Below are 27003 nucleotides of genomic sequence, written 5' to 3'. Positions count from 1 at the left end.
TCGACACATAAAATTCACAAAAAATATTCGGTAATTATTAATGTAAAACAATTATGAATCTTAATAGATAGACCTATTAATGTCTATGATTCGAGCTGTTTCCTCGCCGAAAGTATGACATTGCGTAAAACTATCAGTATATTTTGTCAAAACTTGACCAATAACCATATTTTTAAGTTATACCAAACCCAAACAAAACTACGAGAAAAAGTACTTGTAAAAGTTCGAAATTGTGAGTTTATGTCAAAGATAGTTTACCAGTAAAAGCAGTATTTAGCAATTCGAGCTTTTGAAGCAACTTTTGATAACAGTAGATGTAATCAAAATTGTCTGTTTAATTTGTGACAACATCTATCACGCGACTACGAACTACGTAACTAGAGAAAAACTGACGTTTCCTATTGCGCTATCAAACTTATCAAAGTGAAAGTAAAAACCCGACAAAAACCGTCGGGGCAGTAGCCCACCAGACACAACACTGGTCGGAGGATCCTCCCTTTGCGATGGTGGACGAGGACTTCACACCATGTTATATCCCCAAAAATTAAATATATGATTATGTTTTTACTTTTCTTTTTATTACAAAAAAAGACATACTTAACTTACGTACCCATTGTGTTTTCATTAAATTAGTTATATTTAATTTTAATATAATTAGTTTAGTACATACATCACTATGAATAAAAAAAGCGTGCAAGGTCGTTTGATACCTAACCAATCAGCAACCGCGGCAGACTTCACATTAGTGAAACTAGTTTTTGCGCTACTATTTTTTGCTCTAAAATTAAATATCGGTCATGTAATCATATTTTGTTATTTATACAATTAAATGAAACTAAATTAATTAAGTTTTTTTCTGACGTCTATGGTTTTATGTTATTGTAAATAGTTAATACATGTATATTTGTCGTAGATAAGGCGAAATGATCACGAAATAAATCCGTGAGGTTTCTTATTTCAAATATGGCGCGAAGTCGTCTTCGCCACCTACATAGCTTGAACAGGGCTAAGTAGGTCAAGGTAGTATGTATGGCTTTCTCTGTCGCACGCAAATAGCGCATTGCTGGACTCTGCACGGTGCTACAGAAAAAAAAAATATAAATGGGCCATTCAGGCCGTGGCTTAATAAATACTAGGTACTTTAAATTGGCCTGTAGGCCAAAGAGTATATAAAGCTGTAGGCGCTTAGCTCTTAACATTTCGGCTTCCCACGTTTTGTTATAATTGAAGTATGTGGGTTTAATCTTTTATTTTATTGAATACATTCTATTTTTTAATGTCTTTCTTATCTTAAACGGCGTTAACTATTAACGTTTATTTAGATAAGAAAAAAACGTTTCCATAAATGTAATTAGGTTTATGATACTTTGTTCGTATGAAAACAATTTATAAATGTTATATGAATGCGTATGGAATAGTTTGAAATTTTTATTAATCGCAATGTTGGTGTAATGAGGGGTGCAATAAAATACTTGGATATGTAAAAGTTATTTTTTATTTTGATTATTATAAAGTACAAATAGTTGGAGATTGACAATCACACCTGGACCTGCCTTTAGGAATAACTATAAATAGTTACAAAACGTTAAATATCTAATACAGAACTATTTATGTTAAATCATATTTTTACATATTTCATAAATTCAAAATATCGTTACAAAGGATAAGTGTTTAATTATGTGGATTGACAAAAGAAGGTATATTTAAGACAAAATTATGCAAATGAAACTTGTAGGTTTAATGTTAATTTTTATGTAATAATGTAATTAATAAAGCCTATTTTTTTATCTATTACAATAATTCAGCCAAGTTTGGTTTAAGTCATAAAATATTTTTTGTTTTTAAACTCTACGCCTTTGCATATATAATTTTACCCCATGTCTAATCGTATTGGATAGTGCTCTACTGTACTGTCACATCCCCCCACAAGTCCAGTTACTCTATTGCGGAGGTGTATCTAATAATATTGTCTCGAAACATAGACTTCTTAACTATCCTTTTCTTGTTAGCTGAATATAGTGATGCTAGGCTTTGAATCTACGACGTTTTGAAAAAATTCTACTTGAGTTTCATCATTAACCCAGGTTTTTCAAATTTGACGCGTTGGCGCACCAGTCACAGCACTGGCTGTTGCAGGTTCAATCCCCGCTCACGACAGACATTTGTATTGGCCATATAGATGTTTGTCGTGGTCTGTGTGTTTGTGCTCGTGTATAGTGTATTTCCGGATCCCCGACATAGGAGAAAATCCTACTGGTGGTCGTTGAGTGCGGTGTTTAAAAGAAACAAAAAAAAAAAATGCGTCGGACTATCAAATTTATCCATAATATTCAAATTAGTTTTATTTTCTCACGAAACTATTTAGACATTTAGTTCCTTAAGCAATTTAAATTGACGAAAAGCCATTTTCTGTAAATTATTTTTACCTTTTTTTTGTTGCTATATAAATGTGGACTTGTTTCATTAAATGCCATTCCACTTAAACAACGTTAGCTAACTTTACACACTTTGTTTCACGCAAGACGGAAAATAACTCACATAAGTGAAGCCTCATAAGTTAAGAACAGAAACTCGGATAAGCTTGTCAGTTTTTATGTAAAAAAAATCTAAATTACGCATCTCTTTACAGTAATTTATTATTTACAAAATTATTACACGATTTTTATTACAATATCGTTTGGATCAGAGTACCAACACTGGCTTGTATAAAATTTTTAATTTAGTTTTTTTTCTGTTTGTCACTCTTACCAAAATGCTGGCAAGTAAATTGTATTTTTATCACATAAAAAAACGACAGATAAAATTAATTATATATATACTTTATCTGTGATTTTCATGTTAATTTTCTTTAAAGTGCCCAAATTCATTTTTAGTTTTAGAATTATTAGTAATATGTCAAAGAGAAAAACAATTAGAAATAATAATCTACACTCCATTTTTTCTTACTCTACTTTAAATAAAGTTACTTGTTACTGAGAGATAAGAATATTCTGTAAACACATACATAATATATTTCAAGTAATAAACAATATTTTAAGTACAATTTCTTCACTTTTCCAAATAACTTCTGAGATATTAGAATTTTAAAATCAGCTTTAAAAAAAAACTTCAAAGATACTTCAAAGCCAATAAAAATATCCAAAACTACACATTATAAAAACTTTTGGTGTGAATGTTGACACATTATAATAACACTGCACTAAAACTGAATCCAGACACTTGTGAGATTAACCCATTGCACGTTCATGGGTCATTTTGTCTCGCTATCGAGCCACTGGTACTGATGGCTCAGACGGCACCAAGTGGTATGTCAACCACCATGACAGCAGTGGTTGGGTTATTGCCACAAAGAGCAGGAAGTAAACTCGTCTCTTTGTCCCACTGCCGGATGGTTTAGCCCAGTTGTCGACATATGGATTGGGATTGCCATAGTTGCTCGGGTAACCTCCGTATTGTGGCTGTTCTGGTCCTTGGGACCCTGATAATAACTGTAGCCGTAGTGTTTTGACCTGTAATAAATTATTGCTTTCGTTACCATTTAAAAAATATTTTATGATACTCCTTATTATAAAGAAGCTAATTATATTTTGGTATAACAGATCTATATATTTTTGGTGACATCAAAAACATTAACACAGGAATATTACTAATGTATTTAAAAAAAAAATGGATCTGTCCAAATGTTACATGCAATGGAATTTGCCTAGATATTAGTAAATTATCATATCTTAGCTAATAAAGGATAATAAATCATAGATCAATATCAAATAACAGGCAAATGTTATTCTGTAAATTATTTAAAGTACTCACCAAAAAGTACGAAAGCGCTATGCTACAATACAGAAGACTGCAGTAATACCCCATACTGCCCAGCAGCAACGCTCCTAATAAGCTGACGATCATCGTAGTATATTTATATCCAGAGAAAGCAAGCAAGTCCAAAGTCTTCAGGGATGTTACCGTGTTGGTGATGTAGAGGGTCATCAAATAAAGGACCATTTCGAATATTATGTATGCGAGGGCACTTGATGCCTGTATGCTGATTTGTTCTGGTGAGAATCTGTGTTGGGTGCCTGCAATTAATAAGTTTTATATGAATACTAGCAGACCCCGCAAACATTGTTTTGCCATATATGTTATTAGCCCCATTAACCCCTCCCCCTTATAACTTAGGGGGTATGAAAAATAGATGTTGGCCAATTCTCAGACCTACCCGATATGCACACAAAATTCCATAAAATTCGGTGCAGCCATTTCGGAGGAGCATTTTAACTAACATTGTGATACGAGAATTTTATATACAAGATTATCACAGTAAAACCATACAGATCAGTGGTTCAGTTTTGGGGTGGGGTGGGGTGGGGTGAGATGAGGTGATGTGATGTGAGGTGAGGTGAGGTGAAGTGAGGTGAGGTGAGGTGAGGTGATGTGAGGTGAGGTGAGGTGAGGTGAGGTGAGGTGAGGTGAGGTGAGGTGAGGTGAGGTATGAGGTGAGGTGAGGTGAGGTGAGGTGAGGTAAGTGAGGTGAGGTAAGTGAGGTGAGGTGGGGTAGGTGAGGTGAGGTGCGGTGAGGTAGAGAGAGAGAGAGAGAGAGAGACACAGAGAGCGGGAGGTACCGAGCATGAAGCCGGCCAGCAGCACGTAGGTAATGTAGCCCATGGCGGGCAGATAGAGGTGAGGGGAGGTGAGGTGAGGAGAAATGAGGTGAGGTAGGTGAGGTGAGGTGAGGAGAAATGAGGTGAGGTAGGTGAGGTGAGTGCGATGAGTGAGAGAGAGCGGGAGGTACCGAGCATGAAGCCAGCCAGCAGCACGTAGGTGACGTAGCCCATAGCGGGCAAGTAGAGGTCGGGCGCGTTCACGTCGTAGCGCGGCTGCACGGGTGTCTCCTGGTCGTACTTCACCATCCACTCCTAGAACATGAACGGTGGGGCTTACTGTACTTAACTTACTGTACTATTCGTACATACTGTATTATATTGTATATCCATACAGGATATATTCTCCTTAAATTCAAGAGCAGCCCTACTGTGCAAGTACCTCAACCTCACAGGTCACAGCTAAATAATACTGATCTTAAGTTGTGCCGTGTTCCTGCAGTGATTAAGGTGTTTTTTATGATTGCACAAATGCAATGCAGGAACGCAAGCATTGAATTACACTAATAAGAGATGGTTTCATAGCATGAGGTTAGATTAGCTAAAACAAACACATAAAAAAATAAAATTAACAGTACAAATTCTTTTTATTAAAACTGGCTGGCTGATGCATGAGATCACAATTTGTACTGTCTCACATAGTACTTGTTATAAAATTTCGTATCGGAAGCGTACGTTCATACCTTATGCGTGTAGGGGAAGAGTATGAGGATCAGCTTCCGGAGCACATATCGTGTGTCCACGGCGAAGTAGTACCGCAGCCGCGACACCGGCACGAAGCGGCCCAGCTCGCGCGACACCGCCTCCCGGCCCTGCGCCGCCAGCGCGTTGCCGTACTGCAGCGCCATGTCCTGTAAGCCACGCGCTCCTTGAAACCGATGAGCCTGGCAGGCCTCGTGGACTGGTCACAACTACCACTGATCAGCCTGATAAGCCTTAGGCCCACTAGTCACGTTTAGTTTGTGTGAACCTGATAGGTCTAGGTAACTGAGGTAGGGCACAGCAGGAATTCCCTGCTCAAAATATGGAGCAGCCCGACTGGGGCAGTACCTCGACCTTACAGAAGATCATAGCTAAATAATACTATTTTCAAACAGTATTGTGTTCCTATTGGTGAGTAAAGTGACCAGAGCTCCTGGGGATTGGGGATTGGGTCGGCAACGCGCTTGCGATGCCTCTGGTGTTGCAGGCGTCTATAAGCTACGGTAATCGCTTACCATCAGGTGAGCCGTACGCTTGTTTGCCGACCTAGTGAAATAAAAAAAAAGGTCTCGTGGAGTACACCAGGGTGGCAGAACACTCTTACACGCATACTTCTTACAGCATACTAAACATTTGGTAGCTACATTTAAAAAGTCAAAGTCGAGAAAGAGAAGTTTGTCATGATTAGTTCCCGTCTACTCTCTTTTCTCCCTTCAACAGGAAGTCAACCATTTCTCTGAATTAGTTCTGGAACTGTAGCTCAAATTTTATGACGCGTAAAACAATCACTACATAGACTTAATTTATACTCCCTGGATGAACATGGTAATTACCCCCAAAAATTATTTAAAAATGATCATTAGCGCTCCTGTTCAGTTATTATATTACTAGAATTATAATAAGATATAAAATTCTATTTAATAAATTATAAATTTCTTAAACATGGATCACAACAACAGCCAACGGTGGAGAATATAATAATTGTGTTTGCTCGCAAACGAAAAAAAACCGACTTCATTATATTGACAAGTAATACAACGTAAGTAGACAAAAAAAAAAACTAACAAATAAACTAGTCGTCACTACGATTTTTGAGGGTTTTTCTTAATTTTTTCTGGGATTCCATCAGCAGATCCTGGTTTCCTTATCATGGTGCCACACTTGGGATATTTCCTTTCCAACAAAAAAATAATTATCAAAATCAGTTCATAAACGACGAAGTTATCCCTGAACATTCATAAAAACAAAAATAAAAAAAATAAAATATATATATATATATCCGACTGTATATATACGGTCGAATTGAGTAACCTTCTCCTTTTTTGAAGTTGGTTAGAAATGTTTTCTAGAAGTAAAAAATATATGTAAAACATAATGCAGTTTTTCTCAATTAGTTAAAAAGATCAAGTTACCTGTATAACAGGCTGTTGGATCATAGAACCAATATTTGCTGTTGCTGGCATGTTGGGAGGGAATCCACCCATGTAGCCAAAATCTGTAAATAATTTTATAATACAAGGATTACTTTTGATATTTGCATACGTTTTTTATCTATCTTATGTCTAAATATTATTTTCTAATATTTACGCGAATTTCACTCATTATAATGAAACAAATATTTAGGATTTTATCGCAGTTTACTAGGTTTTTTAGATGCCCGGCTTTTCGGATACTTTACAGCAACCATGGTCACAGGAGGACTGAAGTTGGAATTTGCTTATGTCTAAAATTGGAAAATAAAATTAGTTCAAAGCATTAATTTTACTAACAAGTAGCTGACCCGACAAACATCCTGTCTTGTCAAGTGTAAACATGTTAATTTTAAACAATCATTATATTTTCAAAAATTTTACAGCTTTATGCTCATTTTTTTTTTAATTCATCATCATTATTTAAAAAGCCGACCGGTGGCGGGATAACCATCCAACTGCTTACTGGCTTTGAAATACACAGGCCGAAGACGGGCAGCAGCGTCTTCGGTGCGACAAAGCCAGTACTGCGGTCACCAACCCGTCTGCCCAGCGTGGTGACTATGGGTAGCACACATGAGTTCACGTTATTTTTGGCGTAAACTTATAGAGGCCTACTTTCAGCAGTGGGCTGTATAGGCAGTAATGATGATGGCCTTTTTTTTAATATTACATTCTGTAAGAACGTAGCACAAAGTTTTGGATCATTTTGAAAAATAATTGCCAAACTTGTCCTACACTTCTTGAATTTTGGGTACTGAGCAAAACCTTCAACAATTCATTTATATTAATAATATTCATTAAAGAGTAAATGCAAAATGCAGCATTTGAGTCACAATTCTTTGGAGTTCTTTTGGAGTTCCTTCTCCTATATGGGGAAAGAGGCCTATGCCCAGTAGTGGGATATTACAGGCTGAAGCGTCTTTGGAGTTCATTTAAAACTGTAGTATATTGAATAACACACAATAATTAAAAGTAATTGCAATATTAGTAGTGATGAGTAACTCGTCATTTTAATTTGAGGATGAGGAAGCCCCTCATTTTAGCTTTTGAGGCCTCACGAGGTACCCCTCATTTGAGGCGACTCGAGGCGAGGTATCGTACGAGGACAGCCGAATTCATCCGATTGTCCGAGGAAGCGGCAAGCGTGAGTCACGCATGCCTCACGAGTAGCTAACTTATAAACGATACACTACTTTTATTTTTTATAATTATCACTTTGCTTTTTAGAACGACGCGTTTTGATGTGCGCTTTTAAACGTTACATATTATTTAACAAACCAAATATTTATTCATAAATAATGTTTTGTTTTAAATGATTTTTTAAAATTGGAGTACCTGGGTTACCGAGCTTAGCTCGGTATTTTTAGTAAATCGTGTTTTTTGGAAATCATATTTAATACGAATTACATATTGATAAAATATTAATAATATTTTTCAATTTTACCGACATAATAATAAAAAATATGAACTGGTTATTTAAATAAAAAGTCGCGAGTACAATTAGAAAAAAAAAAACTGTGCTACCTGTTATTAATTCAAAATAAATCTATAGTATTTAACATGATGTTTACATACAAAAGATACTCATAGAAAGTAAAGACGATGAGACATTTGACGGTAATATTAATCCTAACTACACTAATATTATAAAAAGGAAAGATTTTTTGTTTTTTTTTTTTGTTTGTTTGTATTGAATAGGCTAGGCGAGCGGCTAGTCTTAATATATATAAATCTCGTGTCACAATGTTTGTCCTCAATGGACTCCTAAACCACTTAACCGATTATAATAAAATTCGCACACCATGTGCAGTTCGATCCAACTTGAAAGATAGGCTATATTTTATTTTGATATATTAATTATTATATTTAAGAAAAAAATAAAGAAGGCGGTACAAAGTTCGCCAGGTCAGCTAGTAGTTTATAATCTAAGCTGAATTCGATTGACGCGTGTGTGTCAAATACATAGTAGTGTGTGTAATTTTGTGTAATTTTTTTATTGATTTTTAAATTTAATGTTTTTTTTATGCATAATTTGAAAAATATATAATCATTCTGGACTCCTTCTCTATATAAACTATAAGTGTGCGAAATTTCATTCTTCCCCGTCTACGCAGTTTTTGTAAAAAGAGGTACAAAGTTTTTGCTTCACGTATTAATATTACGATATTATCTGAATAATATCTTATTTATTTATTTTTATTTTATACTTTATTGTACACCACAAATATATTACAAACAAAGCATAAAGATAGTTACAGACAGTGAAGTACAATGGGCGGACTTATGGCTAATTAGCCATTTCTTCCAGACAACCCATCTTACCAAACATCAGTATCACAAACATTATTATTTCATTAGGTACATAATATCAAAATCATAATGTGTGTAACTGTGTTTTCAAAATTTCGACTCCTCACCTTACTCATTCTCTAACTCGCTGTTCAATTATGAAATAAGTACTTCCACCTCATCCTCAAAGAATCGTCCTCATTGAGGTGAGAATTAATCGTCCTCGTCGAGTCCTCGTGAGTCGCGTCAATAATTTCAATGTGAGGACGCGTAAACGAGTGAGGTGGTTCAATATTGAAATTCGAGTAACTAAACGAGTGAGGTGGTTCAATATTGAAATTCGAGTAACTCATTCAATTTGCGATCACGAGTACCTCAAATGAGGCACCTCATGAGTGAAGAACCCATCTCTAAACATTAGTTTAACCACAAGGAGACAGGGGGTAGCTATAGTCTTTGGTGCCGTAACCACAAAGCAGAAAATAAATATTGGCCCTAAGAAAATAAATTGCTTATGTAAAAGGAATTTTTAAATATAATGTTCGCAAACTCACTTCCAGGTGTCGGAGAGGAATGAAAGTCCTGATTGGTGTCCAGTTGAATTCCTTGCTGGTATGGAGGGGGAGGTCCTGCCGGGGCAAAGCCTTGATCGTAAGCACCAGGTGCGGCAAATGGTTGAGCTGGTGTCGGAGACCCCATTGCTGATACATCACTCACACGTTTTGCTTTTCGGGGACCACTGGGGTGACCCACTGTAAGGGAAAGTAAGTTACATGTTAAGATGTTATTATTTTGGTGTGCAATATATCTTGAAATAAGTAGCCAAAAATTTAGTGAAAGCTATCTGTCGGTGCAATAACAATAGTTTGTCCATTGAACTGACTTAGTTTAATAAATTCATTGTTTAATAATTACTCCATAAGCTGTTAATTGATCATTAGAATGTAAAAGTATTCACTTCTATTTAAAATTGTACATTGTAATTCACCTTTGATTAATTGAAATACTTAGGAGTGCAAATGTATGTACAATGACATGTATAAATACGGCCACACTCAGTGTGTTAGAATAACTCGTGTTTCAGCCTCTGGACAATGCATTGAGACATTGTTGCGCTATCACATTAATAAGCGAAGCTTTAAAAACTATTTTGGAGTTTTATTACTAAGATGAGTGTATCTTTTAAATATCAGAAATGCATAATTGACAATAATTTAATTGGGAAAATTTAACTTTTCAAATTTCCTTCACTATCATTTTGAAAATTTATTGATACACTAGAACATTTACAGTATAAAATTTATCAATAAAATGAAAACGATTGTACAATTGAGAATTTTTGTACCTTGAAATATACCTAAAACTACCTAAGTTGTATGATGTTTAGTCATACAACTTCTTAAACTTTTTGCTAAAATAAATAAATAATACATAACATTAGTCTATTTTGCACTTGTTTTTTCAATTGTTATGACACACACAAAACCTGTGCATAAATAGGATAAACAGCTTTAGTAGTACACTGCCGATGTTTCTTTTTGAAATAAAGGGATGATTCTGATCACATCCCTACATATCCTGCAGGTTACCGACAAACTTCGTATTACGAATAGATATTGCTTATCGTTTCAAACGTGTGATTTTTATGACGGACTTACCATTCCTTGAAGCGTTGAAATTCATGTTTTCTACTGAGATTTAATCAAAACTAAAAACACGACATAATAAAAGTTTAATTAATGTAATTTATTTTTCAATTCTACGATTGAAACACATCATCAACGACAAATTTCACGGAATTTGACATTAGACTGCCGATTTGGAAATGACATTAATTTGTGATGTTGCATTTTGTTTAAAAGCTAAAATAACTAGGTAGTAGTTCATAATGTTTTAGCTCCAATATTATTTTATTAATAATGTGTATATTTTACGTTTTATCACCATACATAATCATTATTGTGTATCTTATGATAACTTCAGTCGAAAGATTACTGACGTAAAATGGAGTTCAATCTTTTGAATACTAATTTAGTAAGTAATAAATATTTCAATAATTTATCGTCTAACGGTTATTTTCCTTTTAATACTATATTTATTTCACAAATGAACCTGAATATTGGAAATTATTTTTGTAGGTTTTGACGATCTTGATTCTTGACTACCAATTAATCTATATAGCTATATACAAATAAATATAATTGGAGCGTCTGTTTGTAATATTAAAATAACCGCTTCTTACTAAATGCATATCGATGTATACACGGTACATATACCAAAACAACATTTTTTACAATTTTTGTCTGTCTGTTTTTTGTCTGTTAAATGCGGTTATTTTAATATTACACACAAAAATTCTCCAATTTTATTTATTTGCATAGATTATGATAGTAAAAAAGTTACTTATTTGTTGTTTAATTTAAGGACTTGCAGTTGTGCCAGTTGAGCACTGTTGATTCCACCAATGTCACGTAAAATGGATTTGTTATTATTTGTCAAACGGTCAATGTTTGTCAAATTGACAGATTGTCGTGTTATTCGTGAATTCGTGATTGTCACCCATTTGTCACCATAGATTTTGCTGTTTATGTCGTAGTTTCTTATCAACAAACAAAAGATTTTTTAAGTAACCCAGTTATTTTATAACAGTTTTTAATATATTGTCGTAATGGCTTTGACGAACGTGTTGCTATTAAGTCAACTAGCAGGCTACGTGATCGGCCTCATTCTCTCGCTTTGCATTATCGTTCCGATGAGTATGCACCAAGATGAGTTCAAGTCAGTTTAGCAAATATTGGATTCAAGTTACTTATCTAAATGAAATAATTTAAAGCTCAAATGTAAAATTTATAATTTTGACACATAACCAAATGTTATGTTTAGGCCTGTTTATTAAAACATTACTGAATAATAATGTGAATAATAAGTCTAAAAAATGAACAAAAAAAAGTATATATATATATATATATATATATATATATATATCCTTAAATATATTTTTTGTAATCTTACTATGGATGCACTTTACATATTTTTCCTTGTCAATTTAATTGTAAATCTTGTATCATTCAAATCTAGCAATCAGTAAATTAATTTGTCAACAAATAAAAATTAAACAAATATTTTTGCTACAAAATTTCTGAGAAATATATATAAAATATGTATAAATATTATTGTATTCACAGTGGTCACTGTCTGCTGTTCTCAAAGGGCACCTGGCAGGAGGAAGACGGTCACTTGCTGGTGATGTGGGCTTCCCGGGCGTACTGTAACTATGTGATAGTGGTCGGAGTACTCATGTTCATAGTGTGCTGCATTCAGATATACAGGTGAGAAGATATGTAGTCTGAATATATTAGAATATAGCAAATTATATGAATTAGAAGTTGATTTTTATATAAAAAATTAAAGATGCACTATTTATGAAATACCATCTTATCTGGGACTTAAATTAATTTCTTTTAAAGAACAATAGTAGGCTATAGAAAATAACGCTGAATACTGAAATTGTAATATGAATTTATTATAATTAAAATACATAAATTATCATATTTCTAATTATCTTTAGGCTAGCCCGTTAGCCTATTCATTTAATAGAAATTTTACTATTAGGTGTTTCAGTAAGATTGAAGTAAAACTTACGAAACATAACTCTCTCTCTTTCTATCTTCACTAACTTATATCCCCCTCTCAGCTACCGTTCACACTTTTCGTAACACTCTCGTCACACATTCATCAGCTTACTCCCCAATTCAAGCATGCGTTAAGAAGTTTTACTTTAAATTATAAATTACGTGAGGTATTTTTTGAAATTTTCTCTCTCCCTCCCCCCCCTGGAATATTACTGCTTTCAAGCAGTGTTATGTTCCCGTGGTGAGTAAGGTGACCAGAGCTCCTGGGAGGGAATAGGGGTAGGGTCGGAAACGCGTTAGCGATGCTTCTGGTGTTGCAGGCGTCTATAAGCTACTGTAAATGCATACCATCAATCATGTTATGTGTCTAGTAATGTTGTGTGTAAAGGTGAGTTAAGTAGTCAAAGCTCTTGGGGAGTGTTATAGGTGGGGTCCGCTACAGGCTAGCGATGTTTTTGTTGTTGCTGGTATCTATAGGCTACGGTAACCCTTTACGATCAGGTGGACCGTACGCTTGTTTGACTATTAAATTTGTAGCCGATCCTGATTCAGCCAGTAACATTCCACTACTGAGCTTAAATCTATTTCTCCATCTAGGACTTACGAAAAGTCGAAGCTTAATCCAGCACACTGCTTCACTGCGAGTTGGCGTATATGCCCAACTATGATTATTGATCCATATCAGGTTATATGATAACAACCGGGGCCGATAGCTTAACATTTCCGAGGATCCACCCATGGGAAGATCCATAAAAAAAAAAACATTCCCTCCCGCCATCCACAACCGCTTCGTTATTATTTGTAGTAGTCGCCAGTGGTTGAAATTTGACCACAATTAATTTAAATTATAAGTTTGATCATTATTAAGATTCTGGTGTAAAACACCGTACTTGTAATATATGCGCGTGTGTGTCAAATATATGGTAGTGTGTGTAATGTTGTTTTTCATTGATTGAATGTATTTTTATGCATAATTTTAAGAAAATTATAGCATCTGAAATTGGTGAGGCCTATGTCCAGCAGTGGACGGTGATAGGCTGGAGTGATGATGATGATTAACACGACGGCCCGGTGCGCCGCAGGCTGTCGCTGTTCGTGTACCGCGGCACGGACAGCTCGTTCCTGTCGGCCTTCATCGAGGCGGCGGGCTGCGCGGCGCTGTGCGCGCTGGCCGTCAGCGCCGCCGCGCTCGTCACGCTGGGCTTCATGACCTGGTGCCAGAACATCGTGGAGCGCTTCCCGAGGTCTGGCTATACGACACTAGCTGATACCTTCACACTCGACGGTCTTGAACAGGATGAGAATCCTGTATCAAAGAACCACATCTACTACCAGATAACTGACGTAGGGCACAGCGCGAAATATCCTGTTCAAATCTGGAGCAGCCCGATTGGGAAATTACTTCGACCTTACATAACAGCTAAATAATATTGCTTTCAAGCAGTTTTGTGTGCCTGTGGTAGTAAGGTGACCAGAGCTCCTGGGGAGGGTCGGGTGGGGAAGCTGCGGGGTTTTAAGCGTCTATAGGCATATTGTGACATAGTTGTATGTGTGGTACTCAAAAATTAGGTAATATATAACAAATAAAATATCAGCCTGTAATATCCTACTGCTGAGCATAGGCATCTTATTCCATGTAGGAGAATGATCAGAGCTTAATCCACCACGTTGCTCCACTGCAGGTTGGCGGTTATATTAATTCCCTACTTTGAGTAACGATCACTATTAGGTGTACATGATAACAACCGGGACCAACGGCTTAACATGATCTCCGAAGCAAGGTGGGGAGACCTACAAGGACCAGAGCGGAAATAAATATTTGTATAATCACAAATATCCACTCCGAGCGGAAATCGAGCCCGCGATCGTCGGTGTTTAGGCGCCGCTGACACGGTACACTCGTCATTACACCAGAGATCATTTTTTTAACCGACTTCCAAAAAAGGAGGAGGTTCTCAATTCGACTGTATTTTTTTTTTTTTTTTTTTTTTTTTTTTTTTGTATGTTACATCAGAACTTTTGCCCGTGTGGACCGATTTCGACAAATTTTGTTTTAATCGAAAGGTGGTGTGTGCCAATTGGTCCCATTTAAATTTATTTGAGATCTAACAACTACTTTTCGAGTTATATCTAATAATGTGTTTTTACTTGACGCTTTTTTCGTCGACCTACGTTGTATTATACCGCATAACTTTCTACTGGATATACCGATTTTGATAATTCTTTTTTTGTTGGAAAGGGGATATCCCTAGTTTGGTACCGTGATAAGGAAACTAGGATCTGATGATGGGATCCCAGAGGAATCGAGGGAAACTCTCGAAAATCCGTAATAACTTTTTACTGGGTGTACCGATTTTGATAATTTTTAATTTAATCGAAAGCTGATGTTTATCATGTGGTCAAATATAAATTTTATCGAGATCTGATAACTACTTTTTGAGGAATCTTTAATAACGCGTAGTTGCTTGACTATTTTTTCGTCGATCTACGTTGTATTACTTGTCGATGTAATTGAAGTCGGTTTTTTTTTTCGTTTGCGAGCAAACACAATTATTTAACAAACAAAATACTTTTTTTACTATTTTATAAAACATTGAAGAAACTTTCCTTAATGTAGACTTAAATTAGATTTAATTCTAATAGATAATCTAATAGATAAATAACAAAATGTATTTGTATGTATAGTGTTTTAATAGTTTTATGTTGAACAATACTCTTTATTTACAGTTGCGAGGATGCGACAGGTCAAGATATAGATAAGAAAGACAACATATCTACTCACGGATTCTACATAGAACTGGGAACTGCACAAGTGAGTGTAAAGTTTAAATTAAAACCGTTTGAAAGACTGAGACATTTATTGTTCTCCTTAATAATTTAGTCTTCTTAAATATTTATTTACACTTTTTTAGGCTCTCACTATAGAAACCAAGAAAAATAATAACAAGTTTTGTATCAAAGTTTTCATGATGCTCCTCTTCAGATCCCTATATTATTTTTAGCCGGTATTTAGTTTTTAAATTTGATTCTTAATACTTCGGTAGCAATTCTACTATTTGTGAATGTTATAGATTGATATGTAAAAAAAGTTGGAATGTGTTTGGCAACACTTGATTTTTTTTGTCATATTAAAAAACATAGCATAATCTCATATCCGCTGTAAGGAGATGAATAAAAAAATAACGCTTGTCTTATAGTCTGTAGTAAATAATTTGTATGTGACTATAGTGTGTTCCATTGTATCTCATTTTGACAAACCCGTTGGCACACTTTGTAGTGACCCTGCTTTCTGCTCTGGTGGTTATAGGTTCGATTATCGCCTGAGTCTGTGTCTAATATATGTATTATTTCTATGTATATTTAACAAAAAAGTTTTTGCTATAACAGTCGGCTGTTACCTATAACACAAGCATGAAGTTGCTTATTTTTGGAACAGACGACCGTGTGTATCTTATTAAAAAAAATCTATCTAAAAGAATAAAATAAATAACAAAAAAGTTGCTAGTTGTACGGGTTACTGCAAACTGACTTTCTATAATTTGGGCTATTTCTTAATAAATTACTCTTGCGTACACTATTGACATCCATACTGCACCTATATATAACATTTCAGCCTATCACATTCCACTGCTGGACATAGGCCTCCAAGAGTTCACGCCAAAAATAGCGTGAACTTATGTGTTTTGCCCATAATCACCACGCTGGGCAGGCTTTGTCGCACCGAAGACGCTGAATATATATATTTACAATTATCTCAATAAATTCAGTTTTAAATTGACTTTCACTGGATTTGCTTAAAATCATTAACTTTCTATTACATTTCGTCTCTCACTCAACTATGAACAGCACAAATTACACTATTAAATGATGTATTTTCCAAATCAGTTTGGAGCGTGGGGCGCGTTCGCGACGTGGGTGGGTCTCGCCGTGTTCTCCACGCTCAAGGTGTGCCGCTACCATCAGCTGCAGAACATACAGGTGTCCATGTACCGCGAGCGGCAGAGGCTCGTCAACGAGGGGGGGTCCACTCCACCCCACTAACTCATTTAGATTTCATACGTCCAATACCATTAAAATAATCTTTTACTCAACAGAGGGATTTGTATTTATGTTGTTAGGTGGTGTTGTACTCCACCCTACAAACTTTTTTGTCGATGTTGTTACCAAAAAAAATGTTTCATCTCACTCGCACTTTACAGAAGTGTGGAGAAGAGATAGAGGTTAATTTATGAGGTAGGTTTCACACTTCGCACACAAATTTATTGTTTCAATTGAATATTATACGAGTACTGTGAGAGATGGAAGTTGGTTTAATAAGGAGGGTTCTATCCACCTCATTAACTATCATGTATTAATTATATTACGTCCAATAATTCACTCATGATCATGTTATATCATTGTCATACCAAGAATCGTCCATAGTATAATTAACTAAAAAAAAAAAAAAAAAATTATTCAACTGTCCGTAACACATATTCAATGTATTGTTTTAATTGTTTACAAGTACGATATTGTTAGTTAAGCTTCCTAGGTGATACTGCGTTTTTTGTTTTAAAAATAGCCATCAAGTATGTAGGTCTGTTGTTAATCGATCACCTCCAACCATTAATATTTTCACTATCAGAATTCATGGATAATAAAATCATATGGCTTCTTATTAAATTTACAAAGGTTTGTAGGGGAGACCCAAGGTCTCAGAAGGACGATATTGTTCTAGATACTATATCCACCATGCGAAATATATTTCAATAGTGATAGGTATATAGTCTGTCGCTAGTTTTAATGACATTTGAAAGTTGTTTACAGTTAAAATCCTTTCAAATTGATTTAAATGTTAATTAAGTAACAAGCACTACAATTATATTATTCCTGAGTTTGGTTGTCTTGTTTCTGTAAAACTTTATACATAAAAATAATTATATTAAAGTTATTTATTTGTATTAATGAAATACACGCCGAAAATTTCGTATTATTTCTTAAAGTTATTTTCCCATTAAATAAATAAGTTTCTTTTATGCTCGAAAGTTTAGAAAGACATTTTTTTTTAAATAACTAAGTCGACAATCAAACGTACGGCTCACTTTATGGTAAGCGATTACCGTACCTAATAGACGCCCGCAACACCAGAAGCATCGCAAGCGTGTTGCCGAACCTACCCCCCCCCAATGCTTTCCAGGAGCTCTGGTCACCATACTCACCACAGGAACACAACACTGCTTGAGAGCAGTGTTATTTTTTTAAAGTTATAGTGTTTAATTTGTAAAACGAGGTATTGCGGATATTATACCTACCTGTTTGTTGTCGAAATACCAGGAACTAATAATAACACAACAATAAAAATAAAAAACAAATAAAATATTAGTCCAGCCCAGTTAGATCAAGAGATCTTACCCTACAAACTATTTCTAGCGTCATATAAATAATATTTAATAATAATTGTATTTTAACTTAAATATGCCATAGTAAATAAATAAGGATTAGTTTTTTTTGTACCATTTATATTTATTTAAATAATTTTTGTAGTGTAAGTAAAAAAAAAAATAATGTCAAAATAATTGATTGACTGATTGGTATAATGGCTCACAGTTGTGTCAGTGGAGCATGGTTGATTATGGTTGATTCCGTTAATGATAGATGGTACCCACAGAACTTTTAAAATGTGTTTGACGTGTGTCAAAAATTGTTTTTTGATTGATTGGTTTAATGGAATTTTTTGTTGTAATGTGTATAATATATTTTAATTATATAATAAATTAAATTTTTTTTTGACAATTGATCAAATTGATCTGTAGGTACTTACTGTTACAGAGATTCCACACGTTTATAATTCAAATAGATTTATTTAAGCATTTATGGCAAAAATATTAATTTTGGGCTAAATCATTATTCTATGTAAAACTATTTCTTTTTGATATAATTTTTATTTTTCAAATGTTAAATGGTCGATGGTTATCAAATGATGTAATTTTATCACGGATCTTTCTATGTATAAAAGCTTTTAATCCATATTTATTTATTTAATAAGGATTGCTAGCAGTTGATACATTTATAGTTTTAGTTGTTAATGTCACATTTGTATGTGTTAAATATCTATTGATAATAATTTATGTGATATATAGATATATGTACCAAAGTCAGCTATTTATTAATATTATCAAAATTGTATACACAATTTCATTTATTAGTTACATACCTAGTAAAATGGCAAGAAAATGTAGTTTTTATAACTTTTTTTTAATGAAATATTTATATAACGATCTCGTAACAAATCAATTTTATTTAAGTTATTGCGATCAACGATTCCTGTGCATGATAAATGTAAAACTAATAAATAATAAAATAAAAATTATCAAGAGTTTTATTACATAATAAACATTATGTATGTACATGTCAGAATTTCATATAATTAATAGTTCCAGGATTTTCAGCATTTTTTATATCGTATATTTTTTTTATAGTCGTGGTCTGAGTATTACTGTATTGAGAACTTGAGGAAATGTGAAAAACATTTTTGTTAACATTTTCGACGTATAAAGTCACCAGCAGATGGTGCTTTCCGGCTTTTTGTCGCTTTATTCGTTGATGATTCTATTTTTCTGATAAACATCACACAGTACAAGATGGTTAAGTTTTTATCATCGAATTACTTGTAGACTTGTCTTCAGTCGTAACTTGACGGTAGCTGTCGTCAGCTTTCGGCGAGGTTATTAAGGAGCGCGGCAAGCTGTCACGTTTTGTTTTACTCGTAACTCAATAGCAGTGTTGTCAGCTCTGGGGAGTCAGGATTATGTGGGCACCGCTGTGTTCACGCAAGCCGGTACTGCTTGCCTTTTACGACCACGATTATTTTCAGCTTCTCTATGATTTCAATGTCAGCCTTCGGGGCAATTTCTATCACGGACGCCCCTACTTTTTCCGAGTTCTTGTATACTGTAATGAAAATAAGCATGGGTGCCTTGGTGGTCGTCCATAAAATAACTGAGGTAGGGCATAGCAGGAAATTTCCTGCTCAAGCAGTGGAGCAACCCGACTGGGGTAGTATCTCGATCTTACAGAAAATCACAGCTAAATAATTCTGCTTTAAAGCAGTGTTGTGTTCTTGTTGGTGAGTAAGGTGACCAAACCAACTGGGAAGAATTAAGGGTAGTATCGGCAACGCACTTGCAATGCTTCTGGTGTTGCAGACGTCTATAAGGTACGGTAATGTATATACGGTAATCGCTTGCAATCAGGTGAGCCGTACACTTGTTTGCCGAGCTAAGTAAAAAAAAAAAGAAAAAAATCTGAAGGGTACTTTTATTGCTGTGACGTAATATTTGGTAGGGGATCGCTGATAGTGTGACGTAACGTGAAAAAGGAGGGAAAAGTGGTTCAAAAGGGTAAAATTTTCGGTGACGTATTTTATTGATGGACTCTTGTACATTTATCATATGAACAAACTGTCAAAAAATAGGTGATTAAAAAAAACAAAAAAGAAATAGATATTGTAAGTTGCATATATTTGTATATAGATTATGTAATTTATATCCAAATCGAGTTCAGTCCAGCCTAAGAAAAGATTCTCGAAAATGTCACACTGAATAATTTAGTTTATACGTCGTTACGATTTTTCCAAGGGATATAAAATTAAAAACGCAAAGAGTTTGTAAACAAACATTATAATTGTTGACGTACAAAACAGTATTGGTCCTTCGAGCCCGATGTAGAGACGCACATCGGACTGTCACATCACTCGTAGCGCGCCCCGTGGTCGTACACCAGCGCCGCGTGCGAGTCGTGCGTCGCATGCGCGTCGTGTGTCGCGTGCGTGTCGTGTGTCGCGTGCGCGTCGTGTGTCGCGTGCGTGTCGTGTGTCGCGTGCGCGTCGTTTGTCGCGTCGTGTGTCGCGTGCGCGTCGCGTGTCGCGTGCGCGCCGTGTGTCGCGTGCGCGCCGTGCGTCGCTTGTGCGGCGTGCAGTCGCCTGCAGTGGTGCCGCAGCGCGCGGCGCTGGCGGAAGGCGGACCCGCACGTGTCGCAGGCGTGCGGCTTGCAGTCGGAGTGCGTGAGCGCGTGCGCGGCGAGCTCGTGCCGCTGGCGGAAGGCCTTTCCGCAGGCGGAGCAGGCGTGCGGCCGCTCGCCCGAGTGCCGCAGGCGGTGGCGCGCCAGCCCACTCCGCAGGCGGAAGCGCGCCCCGCACTCCGCGCACGCGTGCGGCAGCTGCGCCCCGTGCGTCTTGAGGTGCACGTGCAGCGAGCCGCTCTGCGTGAAGCGTTTGCCGCACTGCGCGCACACGTAGGGCCGCTCGCCCGTGTGGATGCGGACGTGCTGCTTGAGGTTCTGCGAGTTGGCGAAGTTCTTTGTGCACACGGCGCAGATGTAGCGCCGTTGCCGCTCGTGCGTCTCCGTGAGGTGTCGCTGCAGACCTTTTGGTGTACGCAACTGTTTGCCGCAGATGTGGCACACGCAGGGTCCTTCACCGATACGCGTCCTGAAGTGAGATTTTAAATGGCAGTTGAGATGACTCCTCTTCCTGAACCTCTTCGGGCACAGGTCACACTCGTACTTCCGTATGTTTAAATGCATTTGTATGTGGCAATCGAGTGTGTTCTGTGCTCGAAACGACTTGTTGCAATACTGGCAAGAGAACGGTTTGAAGCCAGTGTGGATGCGCACGTGATTATCCCTGGCCATGCGTCTCGGAAAGCCCTCGCCACACATGGGGCATAGGAATGGTAGGCGACCTTCGTGGCATACCCTATGATGATGATTCAGGCTACTTCGACTCTTATACGTCTTATTACACTTATCGCACACAAATTTGCAGTTCGTTACATTTGTGTGACTCTCCATATGTTTCAGCATGGTGTATTTATTGGCGAAGGTTTTGTTACACTCGGGGCACACGGCGGGAATGAACGTCTGGCACTTCGGATTTGGCTCTACCTTTTTCTTCTGGTGTTCGGCACCTGAATGATTTTCGTTTATGTGTATCTCCAATGCCTCAGCGTTTTCTTCGACAGACCCACATGTTTTGCAGATTAACTCCGTATCTATGGTTTTATTTACATGTTTCTCTTGCAAATGTAAAACGAAAGATTTTTTGTCAGAGTATAGACTATTGCAACACAAGACCCCGTCGTCGATGCTCACTTTTACATGTTTGTTCAGATGACATATGAGGCGAGTTGGTGATGAAAACACACTCTCGCAATACGGGCAATAATAATTAGGTATATCTACAATATGTTTCTCTGACTCCGCATCTGACACTTCATCGTTATTCAGGACTTCTTCGAATGTAATGTTTTCTTTTACAAATGTCTCGATAGCTGACTTGTCACAAAGCTCTTTATTATGAGAGGCTATCAAATGATCATACAAACATTCTGCAGATGTCAATGCCGGGTTCTCGGGGCACATTTGACAAACATACATTAAATCCGAATTGTCTTCGTCGACATTCAGAATCTTGAAGTAATCATTTAAAACTTCTTTCAATATTAAAATTAAATAATCAGTTGATAACCTGAAATTTCATATGAAGGCTTGTAAATATAAACTAAATAATAGATTAAGAAGGTATTTGTACACATACCTCGTCTTTACATTATCATTTTCAGTAAAATTTTCACCGTTTGGTTTGCAGATCTGTAAGATAAAAAAAGACAAATAAAACACTTGTATGTATTATAAAGCATATGATTTTAATTTATTCGTGAATCAGTTAAGATGCAAGACCTCAATTGTCAAAAAACAAATCTAATCATTTTATGTTCCAATTAATGGAATAATTGGACATTAGTAACAACCCCACACACTCCTTGCAAGTTATTTTTAAATTAAATTCGTGAATTATTAACCACAAATTTAGCAAGTTAAATACACTAAATCTGCAACTTACAGATTCTTTACTATGTTGAAGCTTCGAAGCCAGCAACTTGTCTGTCTTTATGCAGCACTGCACCAGACTGTGCCAATTCAACACTGCAGTTGCACATGACTGGCAAACACCCAGAGGTAATTTGTCATGGAGGTCCACCTAGTATTATAACGGTATTTAAAATTAATAGTATAATCAAGTCGTTTTGTAATGTAGATAAAAATTAAAACATTGGTCTCACCACAATGGGCAGGTATTTGTTTATTTTTTGTACTAAGTTATTGTGTGATGCTTCTTCACTAAACAAATGTATTAGGGCAATATTGTCTTTGCCGCAAATGCGACACAACTTCGAGTTGTCTTGATCATCTGAAATGTTCAATTAAAACCAGTCATATATTAAAATAGTACTTTGTGTATGTTCACACTTTAGTCGCTACTAAGGTTAATTTTTAAGCCGTATTATAGTATTTATTTATAGTATGTACATAAGGTTGAATAGGATTAGACTAAAACCATAATTTATCAATTCAAGAGTAAGCTCTAAAGAAAACATGTTTGTATTGTCTAATGACAAAAAAAGCTGTGAATGTTGTATATAGACATTCTATAGTATATTTAGTATCAGCATTTCACCCATGCAAAGTCAGGGCGGCTCGCTAGTACTGTAATAAAATTAAATTAACTATTACACCTCTTAAAAGAAAAATAACCCTAAGAAAAGAAATTACTTGTATAAAAGATTTTTTAAAATATAATGTTCGCAAACTCACTTGCAGCTGGTGGAGGAGAACTAAAGTCCTGATTTGTGTCCAGTTGGATTCCTTGCTGGTATAGAAGGAGAGGATCGGTCGGTGCAAACTCCTGGTCGTAAGGGCTAGATGGGGAAAATGGTTCAACCAGTGTCGGAGATCCCATTGCTGATACATCACTTACACATTCTGCTTTTTGAGGACTGCTGGGGTGTGCCACTGTAAGGGAAAGTAATTAACATGATAAGATGTTCTTAATTTAGTCTGCACTATATCTTGAAATAAGTAGCCAAATATTTAGTGAAAGCTATTATATCTGTCGATGAAATAACACTAGTTCATCCACTGACCTGACTTAGTTTAATAATTTCATTGTTTAATAATTACTCCATAAGCTGTTAATTGATAATTACAATGTAAAAGTATTCACTTTTATTTAAAATTGTACATTACATTAAAAATTTACAGGTAAATTAACAAACTGACACACACTTATGTACATCGTTGATTTATTGAAATACTTAAGAGTGCAAATGTATGTGTAATGAAATGTGTAAATACACTCAGCGTGTGAGAATAATTTGTGCTTCAGCCTCTGGACGGACCTTTCTGAGACATCATTATACTATCAGCTCAATAAGCGAAGCTTTGTTTCTGTTTTTATTTTCGAGTTTTATTACTAAGATTTTTATAGAGAGTAGTTTTTTATCGCAGTGGAATTATCTTAAATAAAATCCTTTTATTTATTTCAACTTACATTTTTTAATTGTTACGACCTGACACAATTTTTTATTTCACCGACATCGATCAAAAAATATTCTTCTAAATTTCATCGCAAAACATTGTTATCTAGGACAAAGATATACCCAAAGGTTATCTGGAAGAAATCGCTATTTTGCGATAAGATCGCCTTTGTACATTTTCTATTGTATCTTTCTTTATACCAGCCCCGATGCAAAATAGTTCGTCTAGTATGGAAAGTAGTGCAAAGCATAAAATATAGAAAGTAATAATATTGGTAAAATAATAAAGAACGCTTAATAAAAAGTAAACCACAATTTGGGGAACATTTTAAATTTTATTTTAACATAACTGAAATTCTTCCATGACTTTACATAACAAAAAATTTAAAAAAATATTCTAAAAAACATAATGCAAAAGTATTCGTCTACCCTCATAGATTATACACTTATAAACTGGTATAGATACACCACTGAGAAATAAAATTATGTATGACGACCTCCCCACCAACAGATGGCGTGCACATACAACTTTATTTCTATAATAATACTACAGGGGCGCTGTTTATTTTTAACCAGAATGATAATTATTATTCAAATAATATGCTGTATGTACTTTTCACACTTTTTCCACTTATTTATTATTTATTAAAATAAATATTTTGTATTAATAAATTGGTGGATATAGTGTGAAACGTATTTTATATTTATTTATCATTAATTTTCATCAAAAAGTAACGATTATGTACATTTAGAATATTTTCTTCTATTTTTTTGTGTTAAGTATTAAAAATTTGATTTTAAATGAATTCTATTTTACCTAATATTAACAGAAAATCGAGGGTTTAAAAATAAAACACCAGTACCATATAGAATTTATAAAACTGTTGTTTATTTTCATCTTTTATTATAATAAATCGGATGCTTGTTTTTTAACATGGACATTCCTATCAAAATTTGAAAAATTTTCCATTTAATAATCGATTTACTCCCAGGCACCAACTGTATACAATCACCTTAATACAAAGATTACAAATAAAATCAACCAAATCAACTCTATAAAGTTATTATGCTTACTTAAGTTCAATGTAGGGACAGCATTCCTCGTCAATCGTCTGCTTGATGATTTGAAGTGCTCCTCAAAATGTTTGTGGCATATACGAATGGAATTATAAATATAATTGTTTCCTCTTTCTTGAATTGTGTTGTCAAGTACAGATTTCCATTGGTTAAATTTCTCAGTATGAGGATATTCCCATTTGGGAAAGCGATGTAAAGGTCCTGAAAAATTTTGATATTCTTAAAATATTGCTTTATCCATTAAAGTGCGTTACGTTTATTACTAACCAAATTTTAAAATGGCATACAAATTAATTACTTCTCTTTTATAAATAATTTTACTAAGTCGAGTATTATTACTCTTGGTATAATACGTAATGTCTAAATACTGCTTTGAAACGTTTCTTTAAATAATTGGAGTACTCACCATCGATGTTACATTTGAAATAACATTTTAATTCAGCTGATTTCGGCATTTTAAAACACTTAATAAAAATTGCAAAAATTGTAATCCGTGTAATAGAGCCAAGTTATCAATCATGCCGTCCGGGGTTCAAGTAACAAGCCAGGTGATGTCCTACGTAGTACGTAGAAAAACTAAAAGTCCGTAAACAAGCCAAAACGTAGAAAATAACACAATAATATTAAAATCCACAACGAACACCGAAAAACGAACAACGAACACAGATAAACTATAGTCTATTTCACGTAGATGGGTACGGTGACACATGTCAAATTAACTCTATAGTGAGTGACCATGCATAATTAATTTATGTAATTCGATTATCGAGTACAAATGCGGTTAACCTTTAATCGATTATATAAAAAAAAATTTAGCTGCTTATTAAAAATTAATTATCGCTATAGTGAATAAATAAGGGTGGTGTTAAACGCGAGAAATGAGTTATCGACAAACCCATTACACAGCTCACGTGGCAAATTATTAGTCATTCGCCTTTACCCTCCGGTACTTTAATCGAAGAATGAGCAGTGTCGTCTGTCCATACTTTGCCAACAGTATGATTGGCGTTCAAGGTGTCTAGTCAAAGAATACTACGTTGTTCCAATCCGTAATGTTTTTCGCCTTTTCTAAGAATGTCACAAAATTTTCACGCACCTTTCCGTTTGTTTACTTTATTTTATTTTATCGAGTTCCATTAATATATATACCATAATCTGGCACCTTTCAAAGACATTAATTATTGTAAAACTGTGAGCAACTCCTTCCTTTGCCTCTTTTTGGGAGACGATAACTTATTATCTTCCATATTGGTGTCACCATACTTTTCTTTACTTATTTTTGACACTAAGCTGTGTGGCTACGGCAATAAAGAATATAGTCACCAGTGAATGTACCGTAAAATGGGGTGAATAGACACAACTTTCAACTTCAACACTGATTTTCTTACATATTTTGTATAGAAGCTCTTTAATAAAACATTGTGAAATCGTGAGTCGTGTTGTAGTATACCAAATATGAATCCCAAAAATTAGCGAAATCATGTCTATTATTTGTAAATTGAGAAAAAGTAGGTGGTTTCTATTTACCCGGAAACTGGGGTCAAAAGACACGAGAGAAGGGGTGAATAGAGAAAAAACACTAGGGCTGTCAAATTCAACTTTAATTTATTTATTGAAGTAATAAGTAAGAACAAAGACAACATAAATGTATGTATATATTTTATAAATCAGTATATATATTGTTAGAAACTTTCCCACGACCCGGCTCCTCTACTCAGTGACGTCGTGCAACGGAGCGCGGAGGGCGGGACAATAACGCCGCGTGCGCCACGTCACATCATGCGGTGGCATCGCTCTCTTTGCTTCGAGCTCGCGGCAGCGA

General features: G+C 35.4%; 3 protein-coding genes across 3 annotated transcripts; 1 reads left to right on the top strand and 2 right to left on the bottom strand.

Moving 5' to 3' along the window:
* Positions 1–1477: 1477 nt before the first annotated feature.
* On the bottom strand, positions 1478–10925 carry LOC123662358 (protein YIF1B). Its single transcript, XM_045597207.1, has 7 exons — positions 10777–10925; positions 9673–9870; positions 6770–6852; positions 5339–5506; positions 4787–4910; positions 3811–4073; positions 1478–3509 (listed from the first exon to the last, which is right to left on the bottom strand). The coding sequence occupies exons 1-7, from the start codon at positions 10799–10801 to the stop codon at positions 3264–3266; spliced, it is 1107 nt and encodes a 368-aa protein (XP_045453163.1). The 5' UTR covers positions 10802–10925; the 3' UTR covers positions 1478–3263.
* A 737-nt stretch (positions 10926–11662) lies between these two features.
* Positions 11663–17712, top strand: LOC123662383 (transmembrane protein 179). The gene is made up of 5 exons (XM_045597230.1): positions 11663–11896; positions 12304–12447; positions 13833–13994; positions 15478–15562; positions 16636–17712. The coding sequence occupies exons 1-5, from the start codon at positions 11787–11789 to the stop codon at positions 16789–16791; spliced, it is 657 nt and encodes a 218-aa protein (XP_045453186.1). The 5' UTR covers positions 11663–11786; the 3' UTR covers positions 16792–17712.
* A 2766-nt stretch (positions 17713–20478) lies between these two features.
* On the bottom strand, positions 20479–25851 carry LOC123662421 (zinc finger protein 37-like). The gene is made up of 7 exons (XM_045597264.1): positions 25588–25851; positions 25179–25382; positions 23383–23580; positions 22851–22978; positions 22631–22768; positions 22325–22377; positions 20479–22255 (listed from the first exon to the last, which is right to left on the bottom strand). The coding sequence occupies exons 1-7, from the start codon at positions 25634–25636 to the stop codon at positions 20479–20481; spliced, it is 2547 nt and encodes an 848-aa protein (XP_045453220.1). The 5' UTR covers positions 25637–25851.
* Positions 25852–27003: the final 1152 nt, after the last annotated feature.

This window comes from Melitaea cinxia, chromosome 18 (assembly GCF_905220565.1).
Source record: "Melitaea cinxia chromosome 18, ilMelCinx1.1, whole genome shotgun sequence".
In the NCBI taxonomy this organism is placed as follows: Eukaryota; Metazoa; Arthropoda; class Insecta; order Lepidoptera; family Nymphalidae; genus Melitaea; species Melitaea cinxia.
The sequence above is the reverse complement of the archived record's forward strand: the minus strand, read 5'-3'. Positions and strand labels throughout refer to the sequence as shown.

Excerpts from the sequence above, each read along its gene's own strand:
- LOC123662421 (XM_045597264.1), bottom strand. The coding sequence starts at position 25,636 with ATGCCGAAATCAGCTGAATTAAAATGTTATTTCAAATGTAACATCGAT. Across the intron at positions 22,769-22,850 it reads ACAAATACCTGCCCATTGTG|GTGGACCTCCATGACAAATT; the intron begins GTGAGACCAATG and ends TTATAATACTAG. Across the intron at positions 22,378-22,630 it reads TTCAACATAGTAAAGAATCT|ATCTGCAAACCAAACGGTGA; the intron begins GTAAGTTGCAGA and ends TTTATCTTACAG.
- LOC123662358 (XM_045597207.1), bottom strand. The coding sequence starts at position 10,801 with ATGAATTTCAACGCTTCAAGGAATG. Across the intron at positions 9,871-10,776 it reads TTTCAACGCTTCAAGGAATG|TGGGTCACCCCAGTGGTCCC; the intron begins GTAAGTCCGTCA and ends TTTCCCTTACAG. Across the intron at positions 6,853-9,672 it reads TTCCTCTCCGACACCTGGAA|ATTTTGGCTACATGGGTGGA; the intron begins GTGAGTTTGCGA and ends AATTATTTACAG.
- LOC123662383 (XM_045597230.1), top strand. The coding sequence starts at position 11,787 with ATGGCTTTGACGAACGTGTTGCTATTAAGTCAACTAGCAGGCTACGTG. Across the intron at positions 11,897-12,303 it reads ATGCACCAAGATGAGTTCAA|TGGTCACTGTCTGCTGTTCT; the intron begins GTCAGTTTAGCA and ends TTGTATTCACAG. Across the intron at positions 12,448-13,832 it reads TGCTGCATTCAGATATACAG|GCTGTCGCTGTTCGTGTACC; the intron begins GTGAGAAGATAT and ends GGTGCGCCGCAG.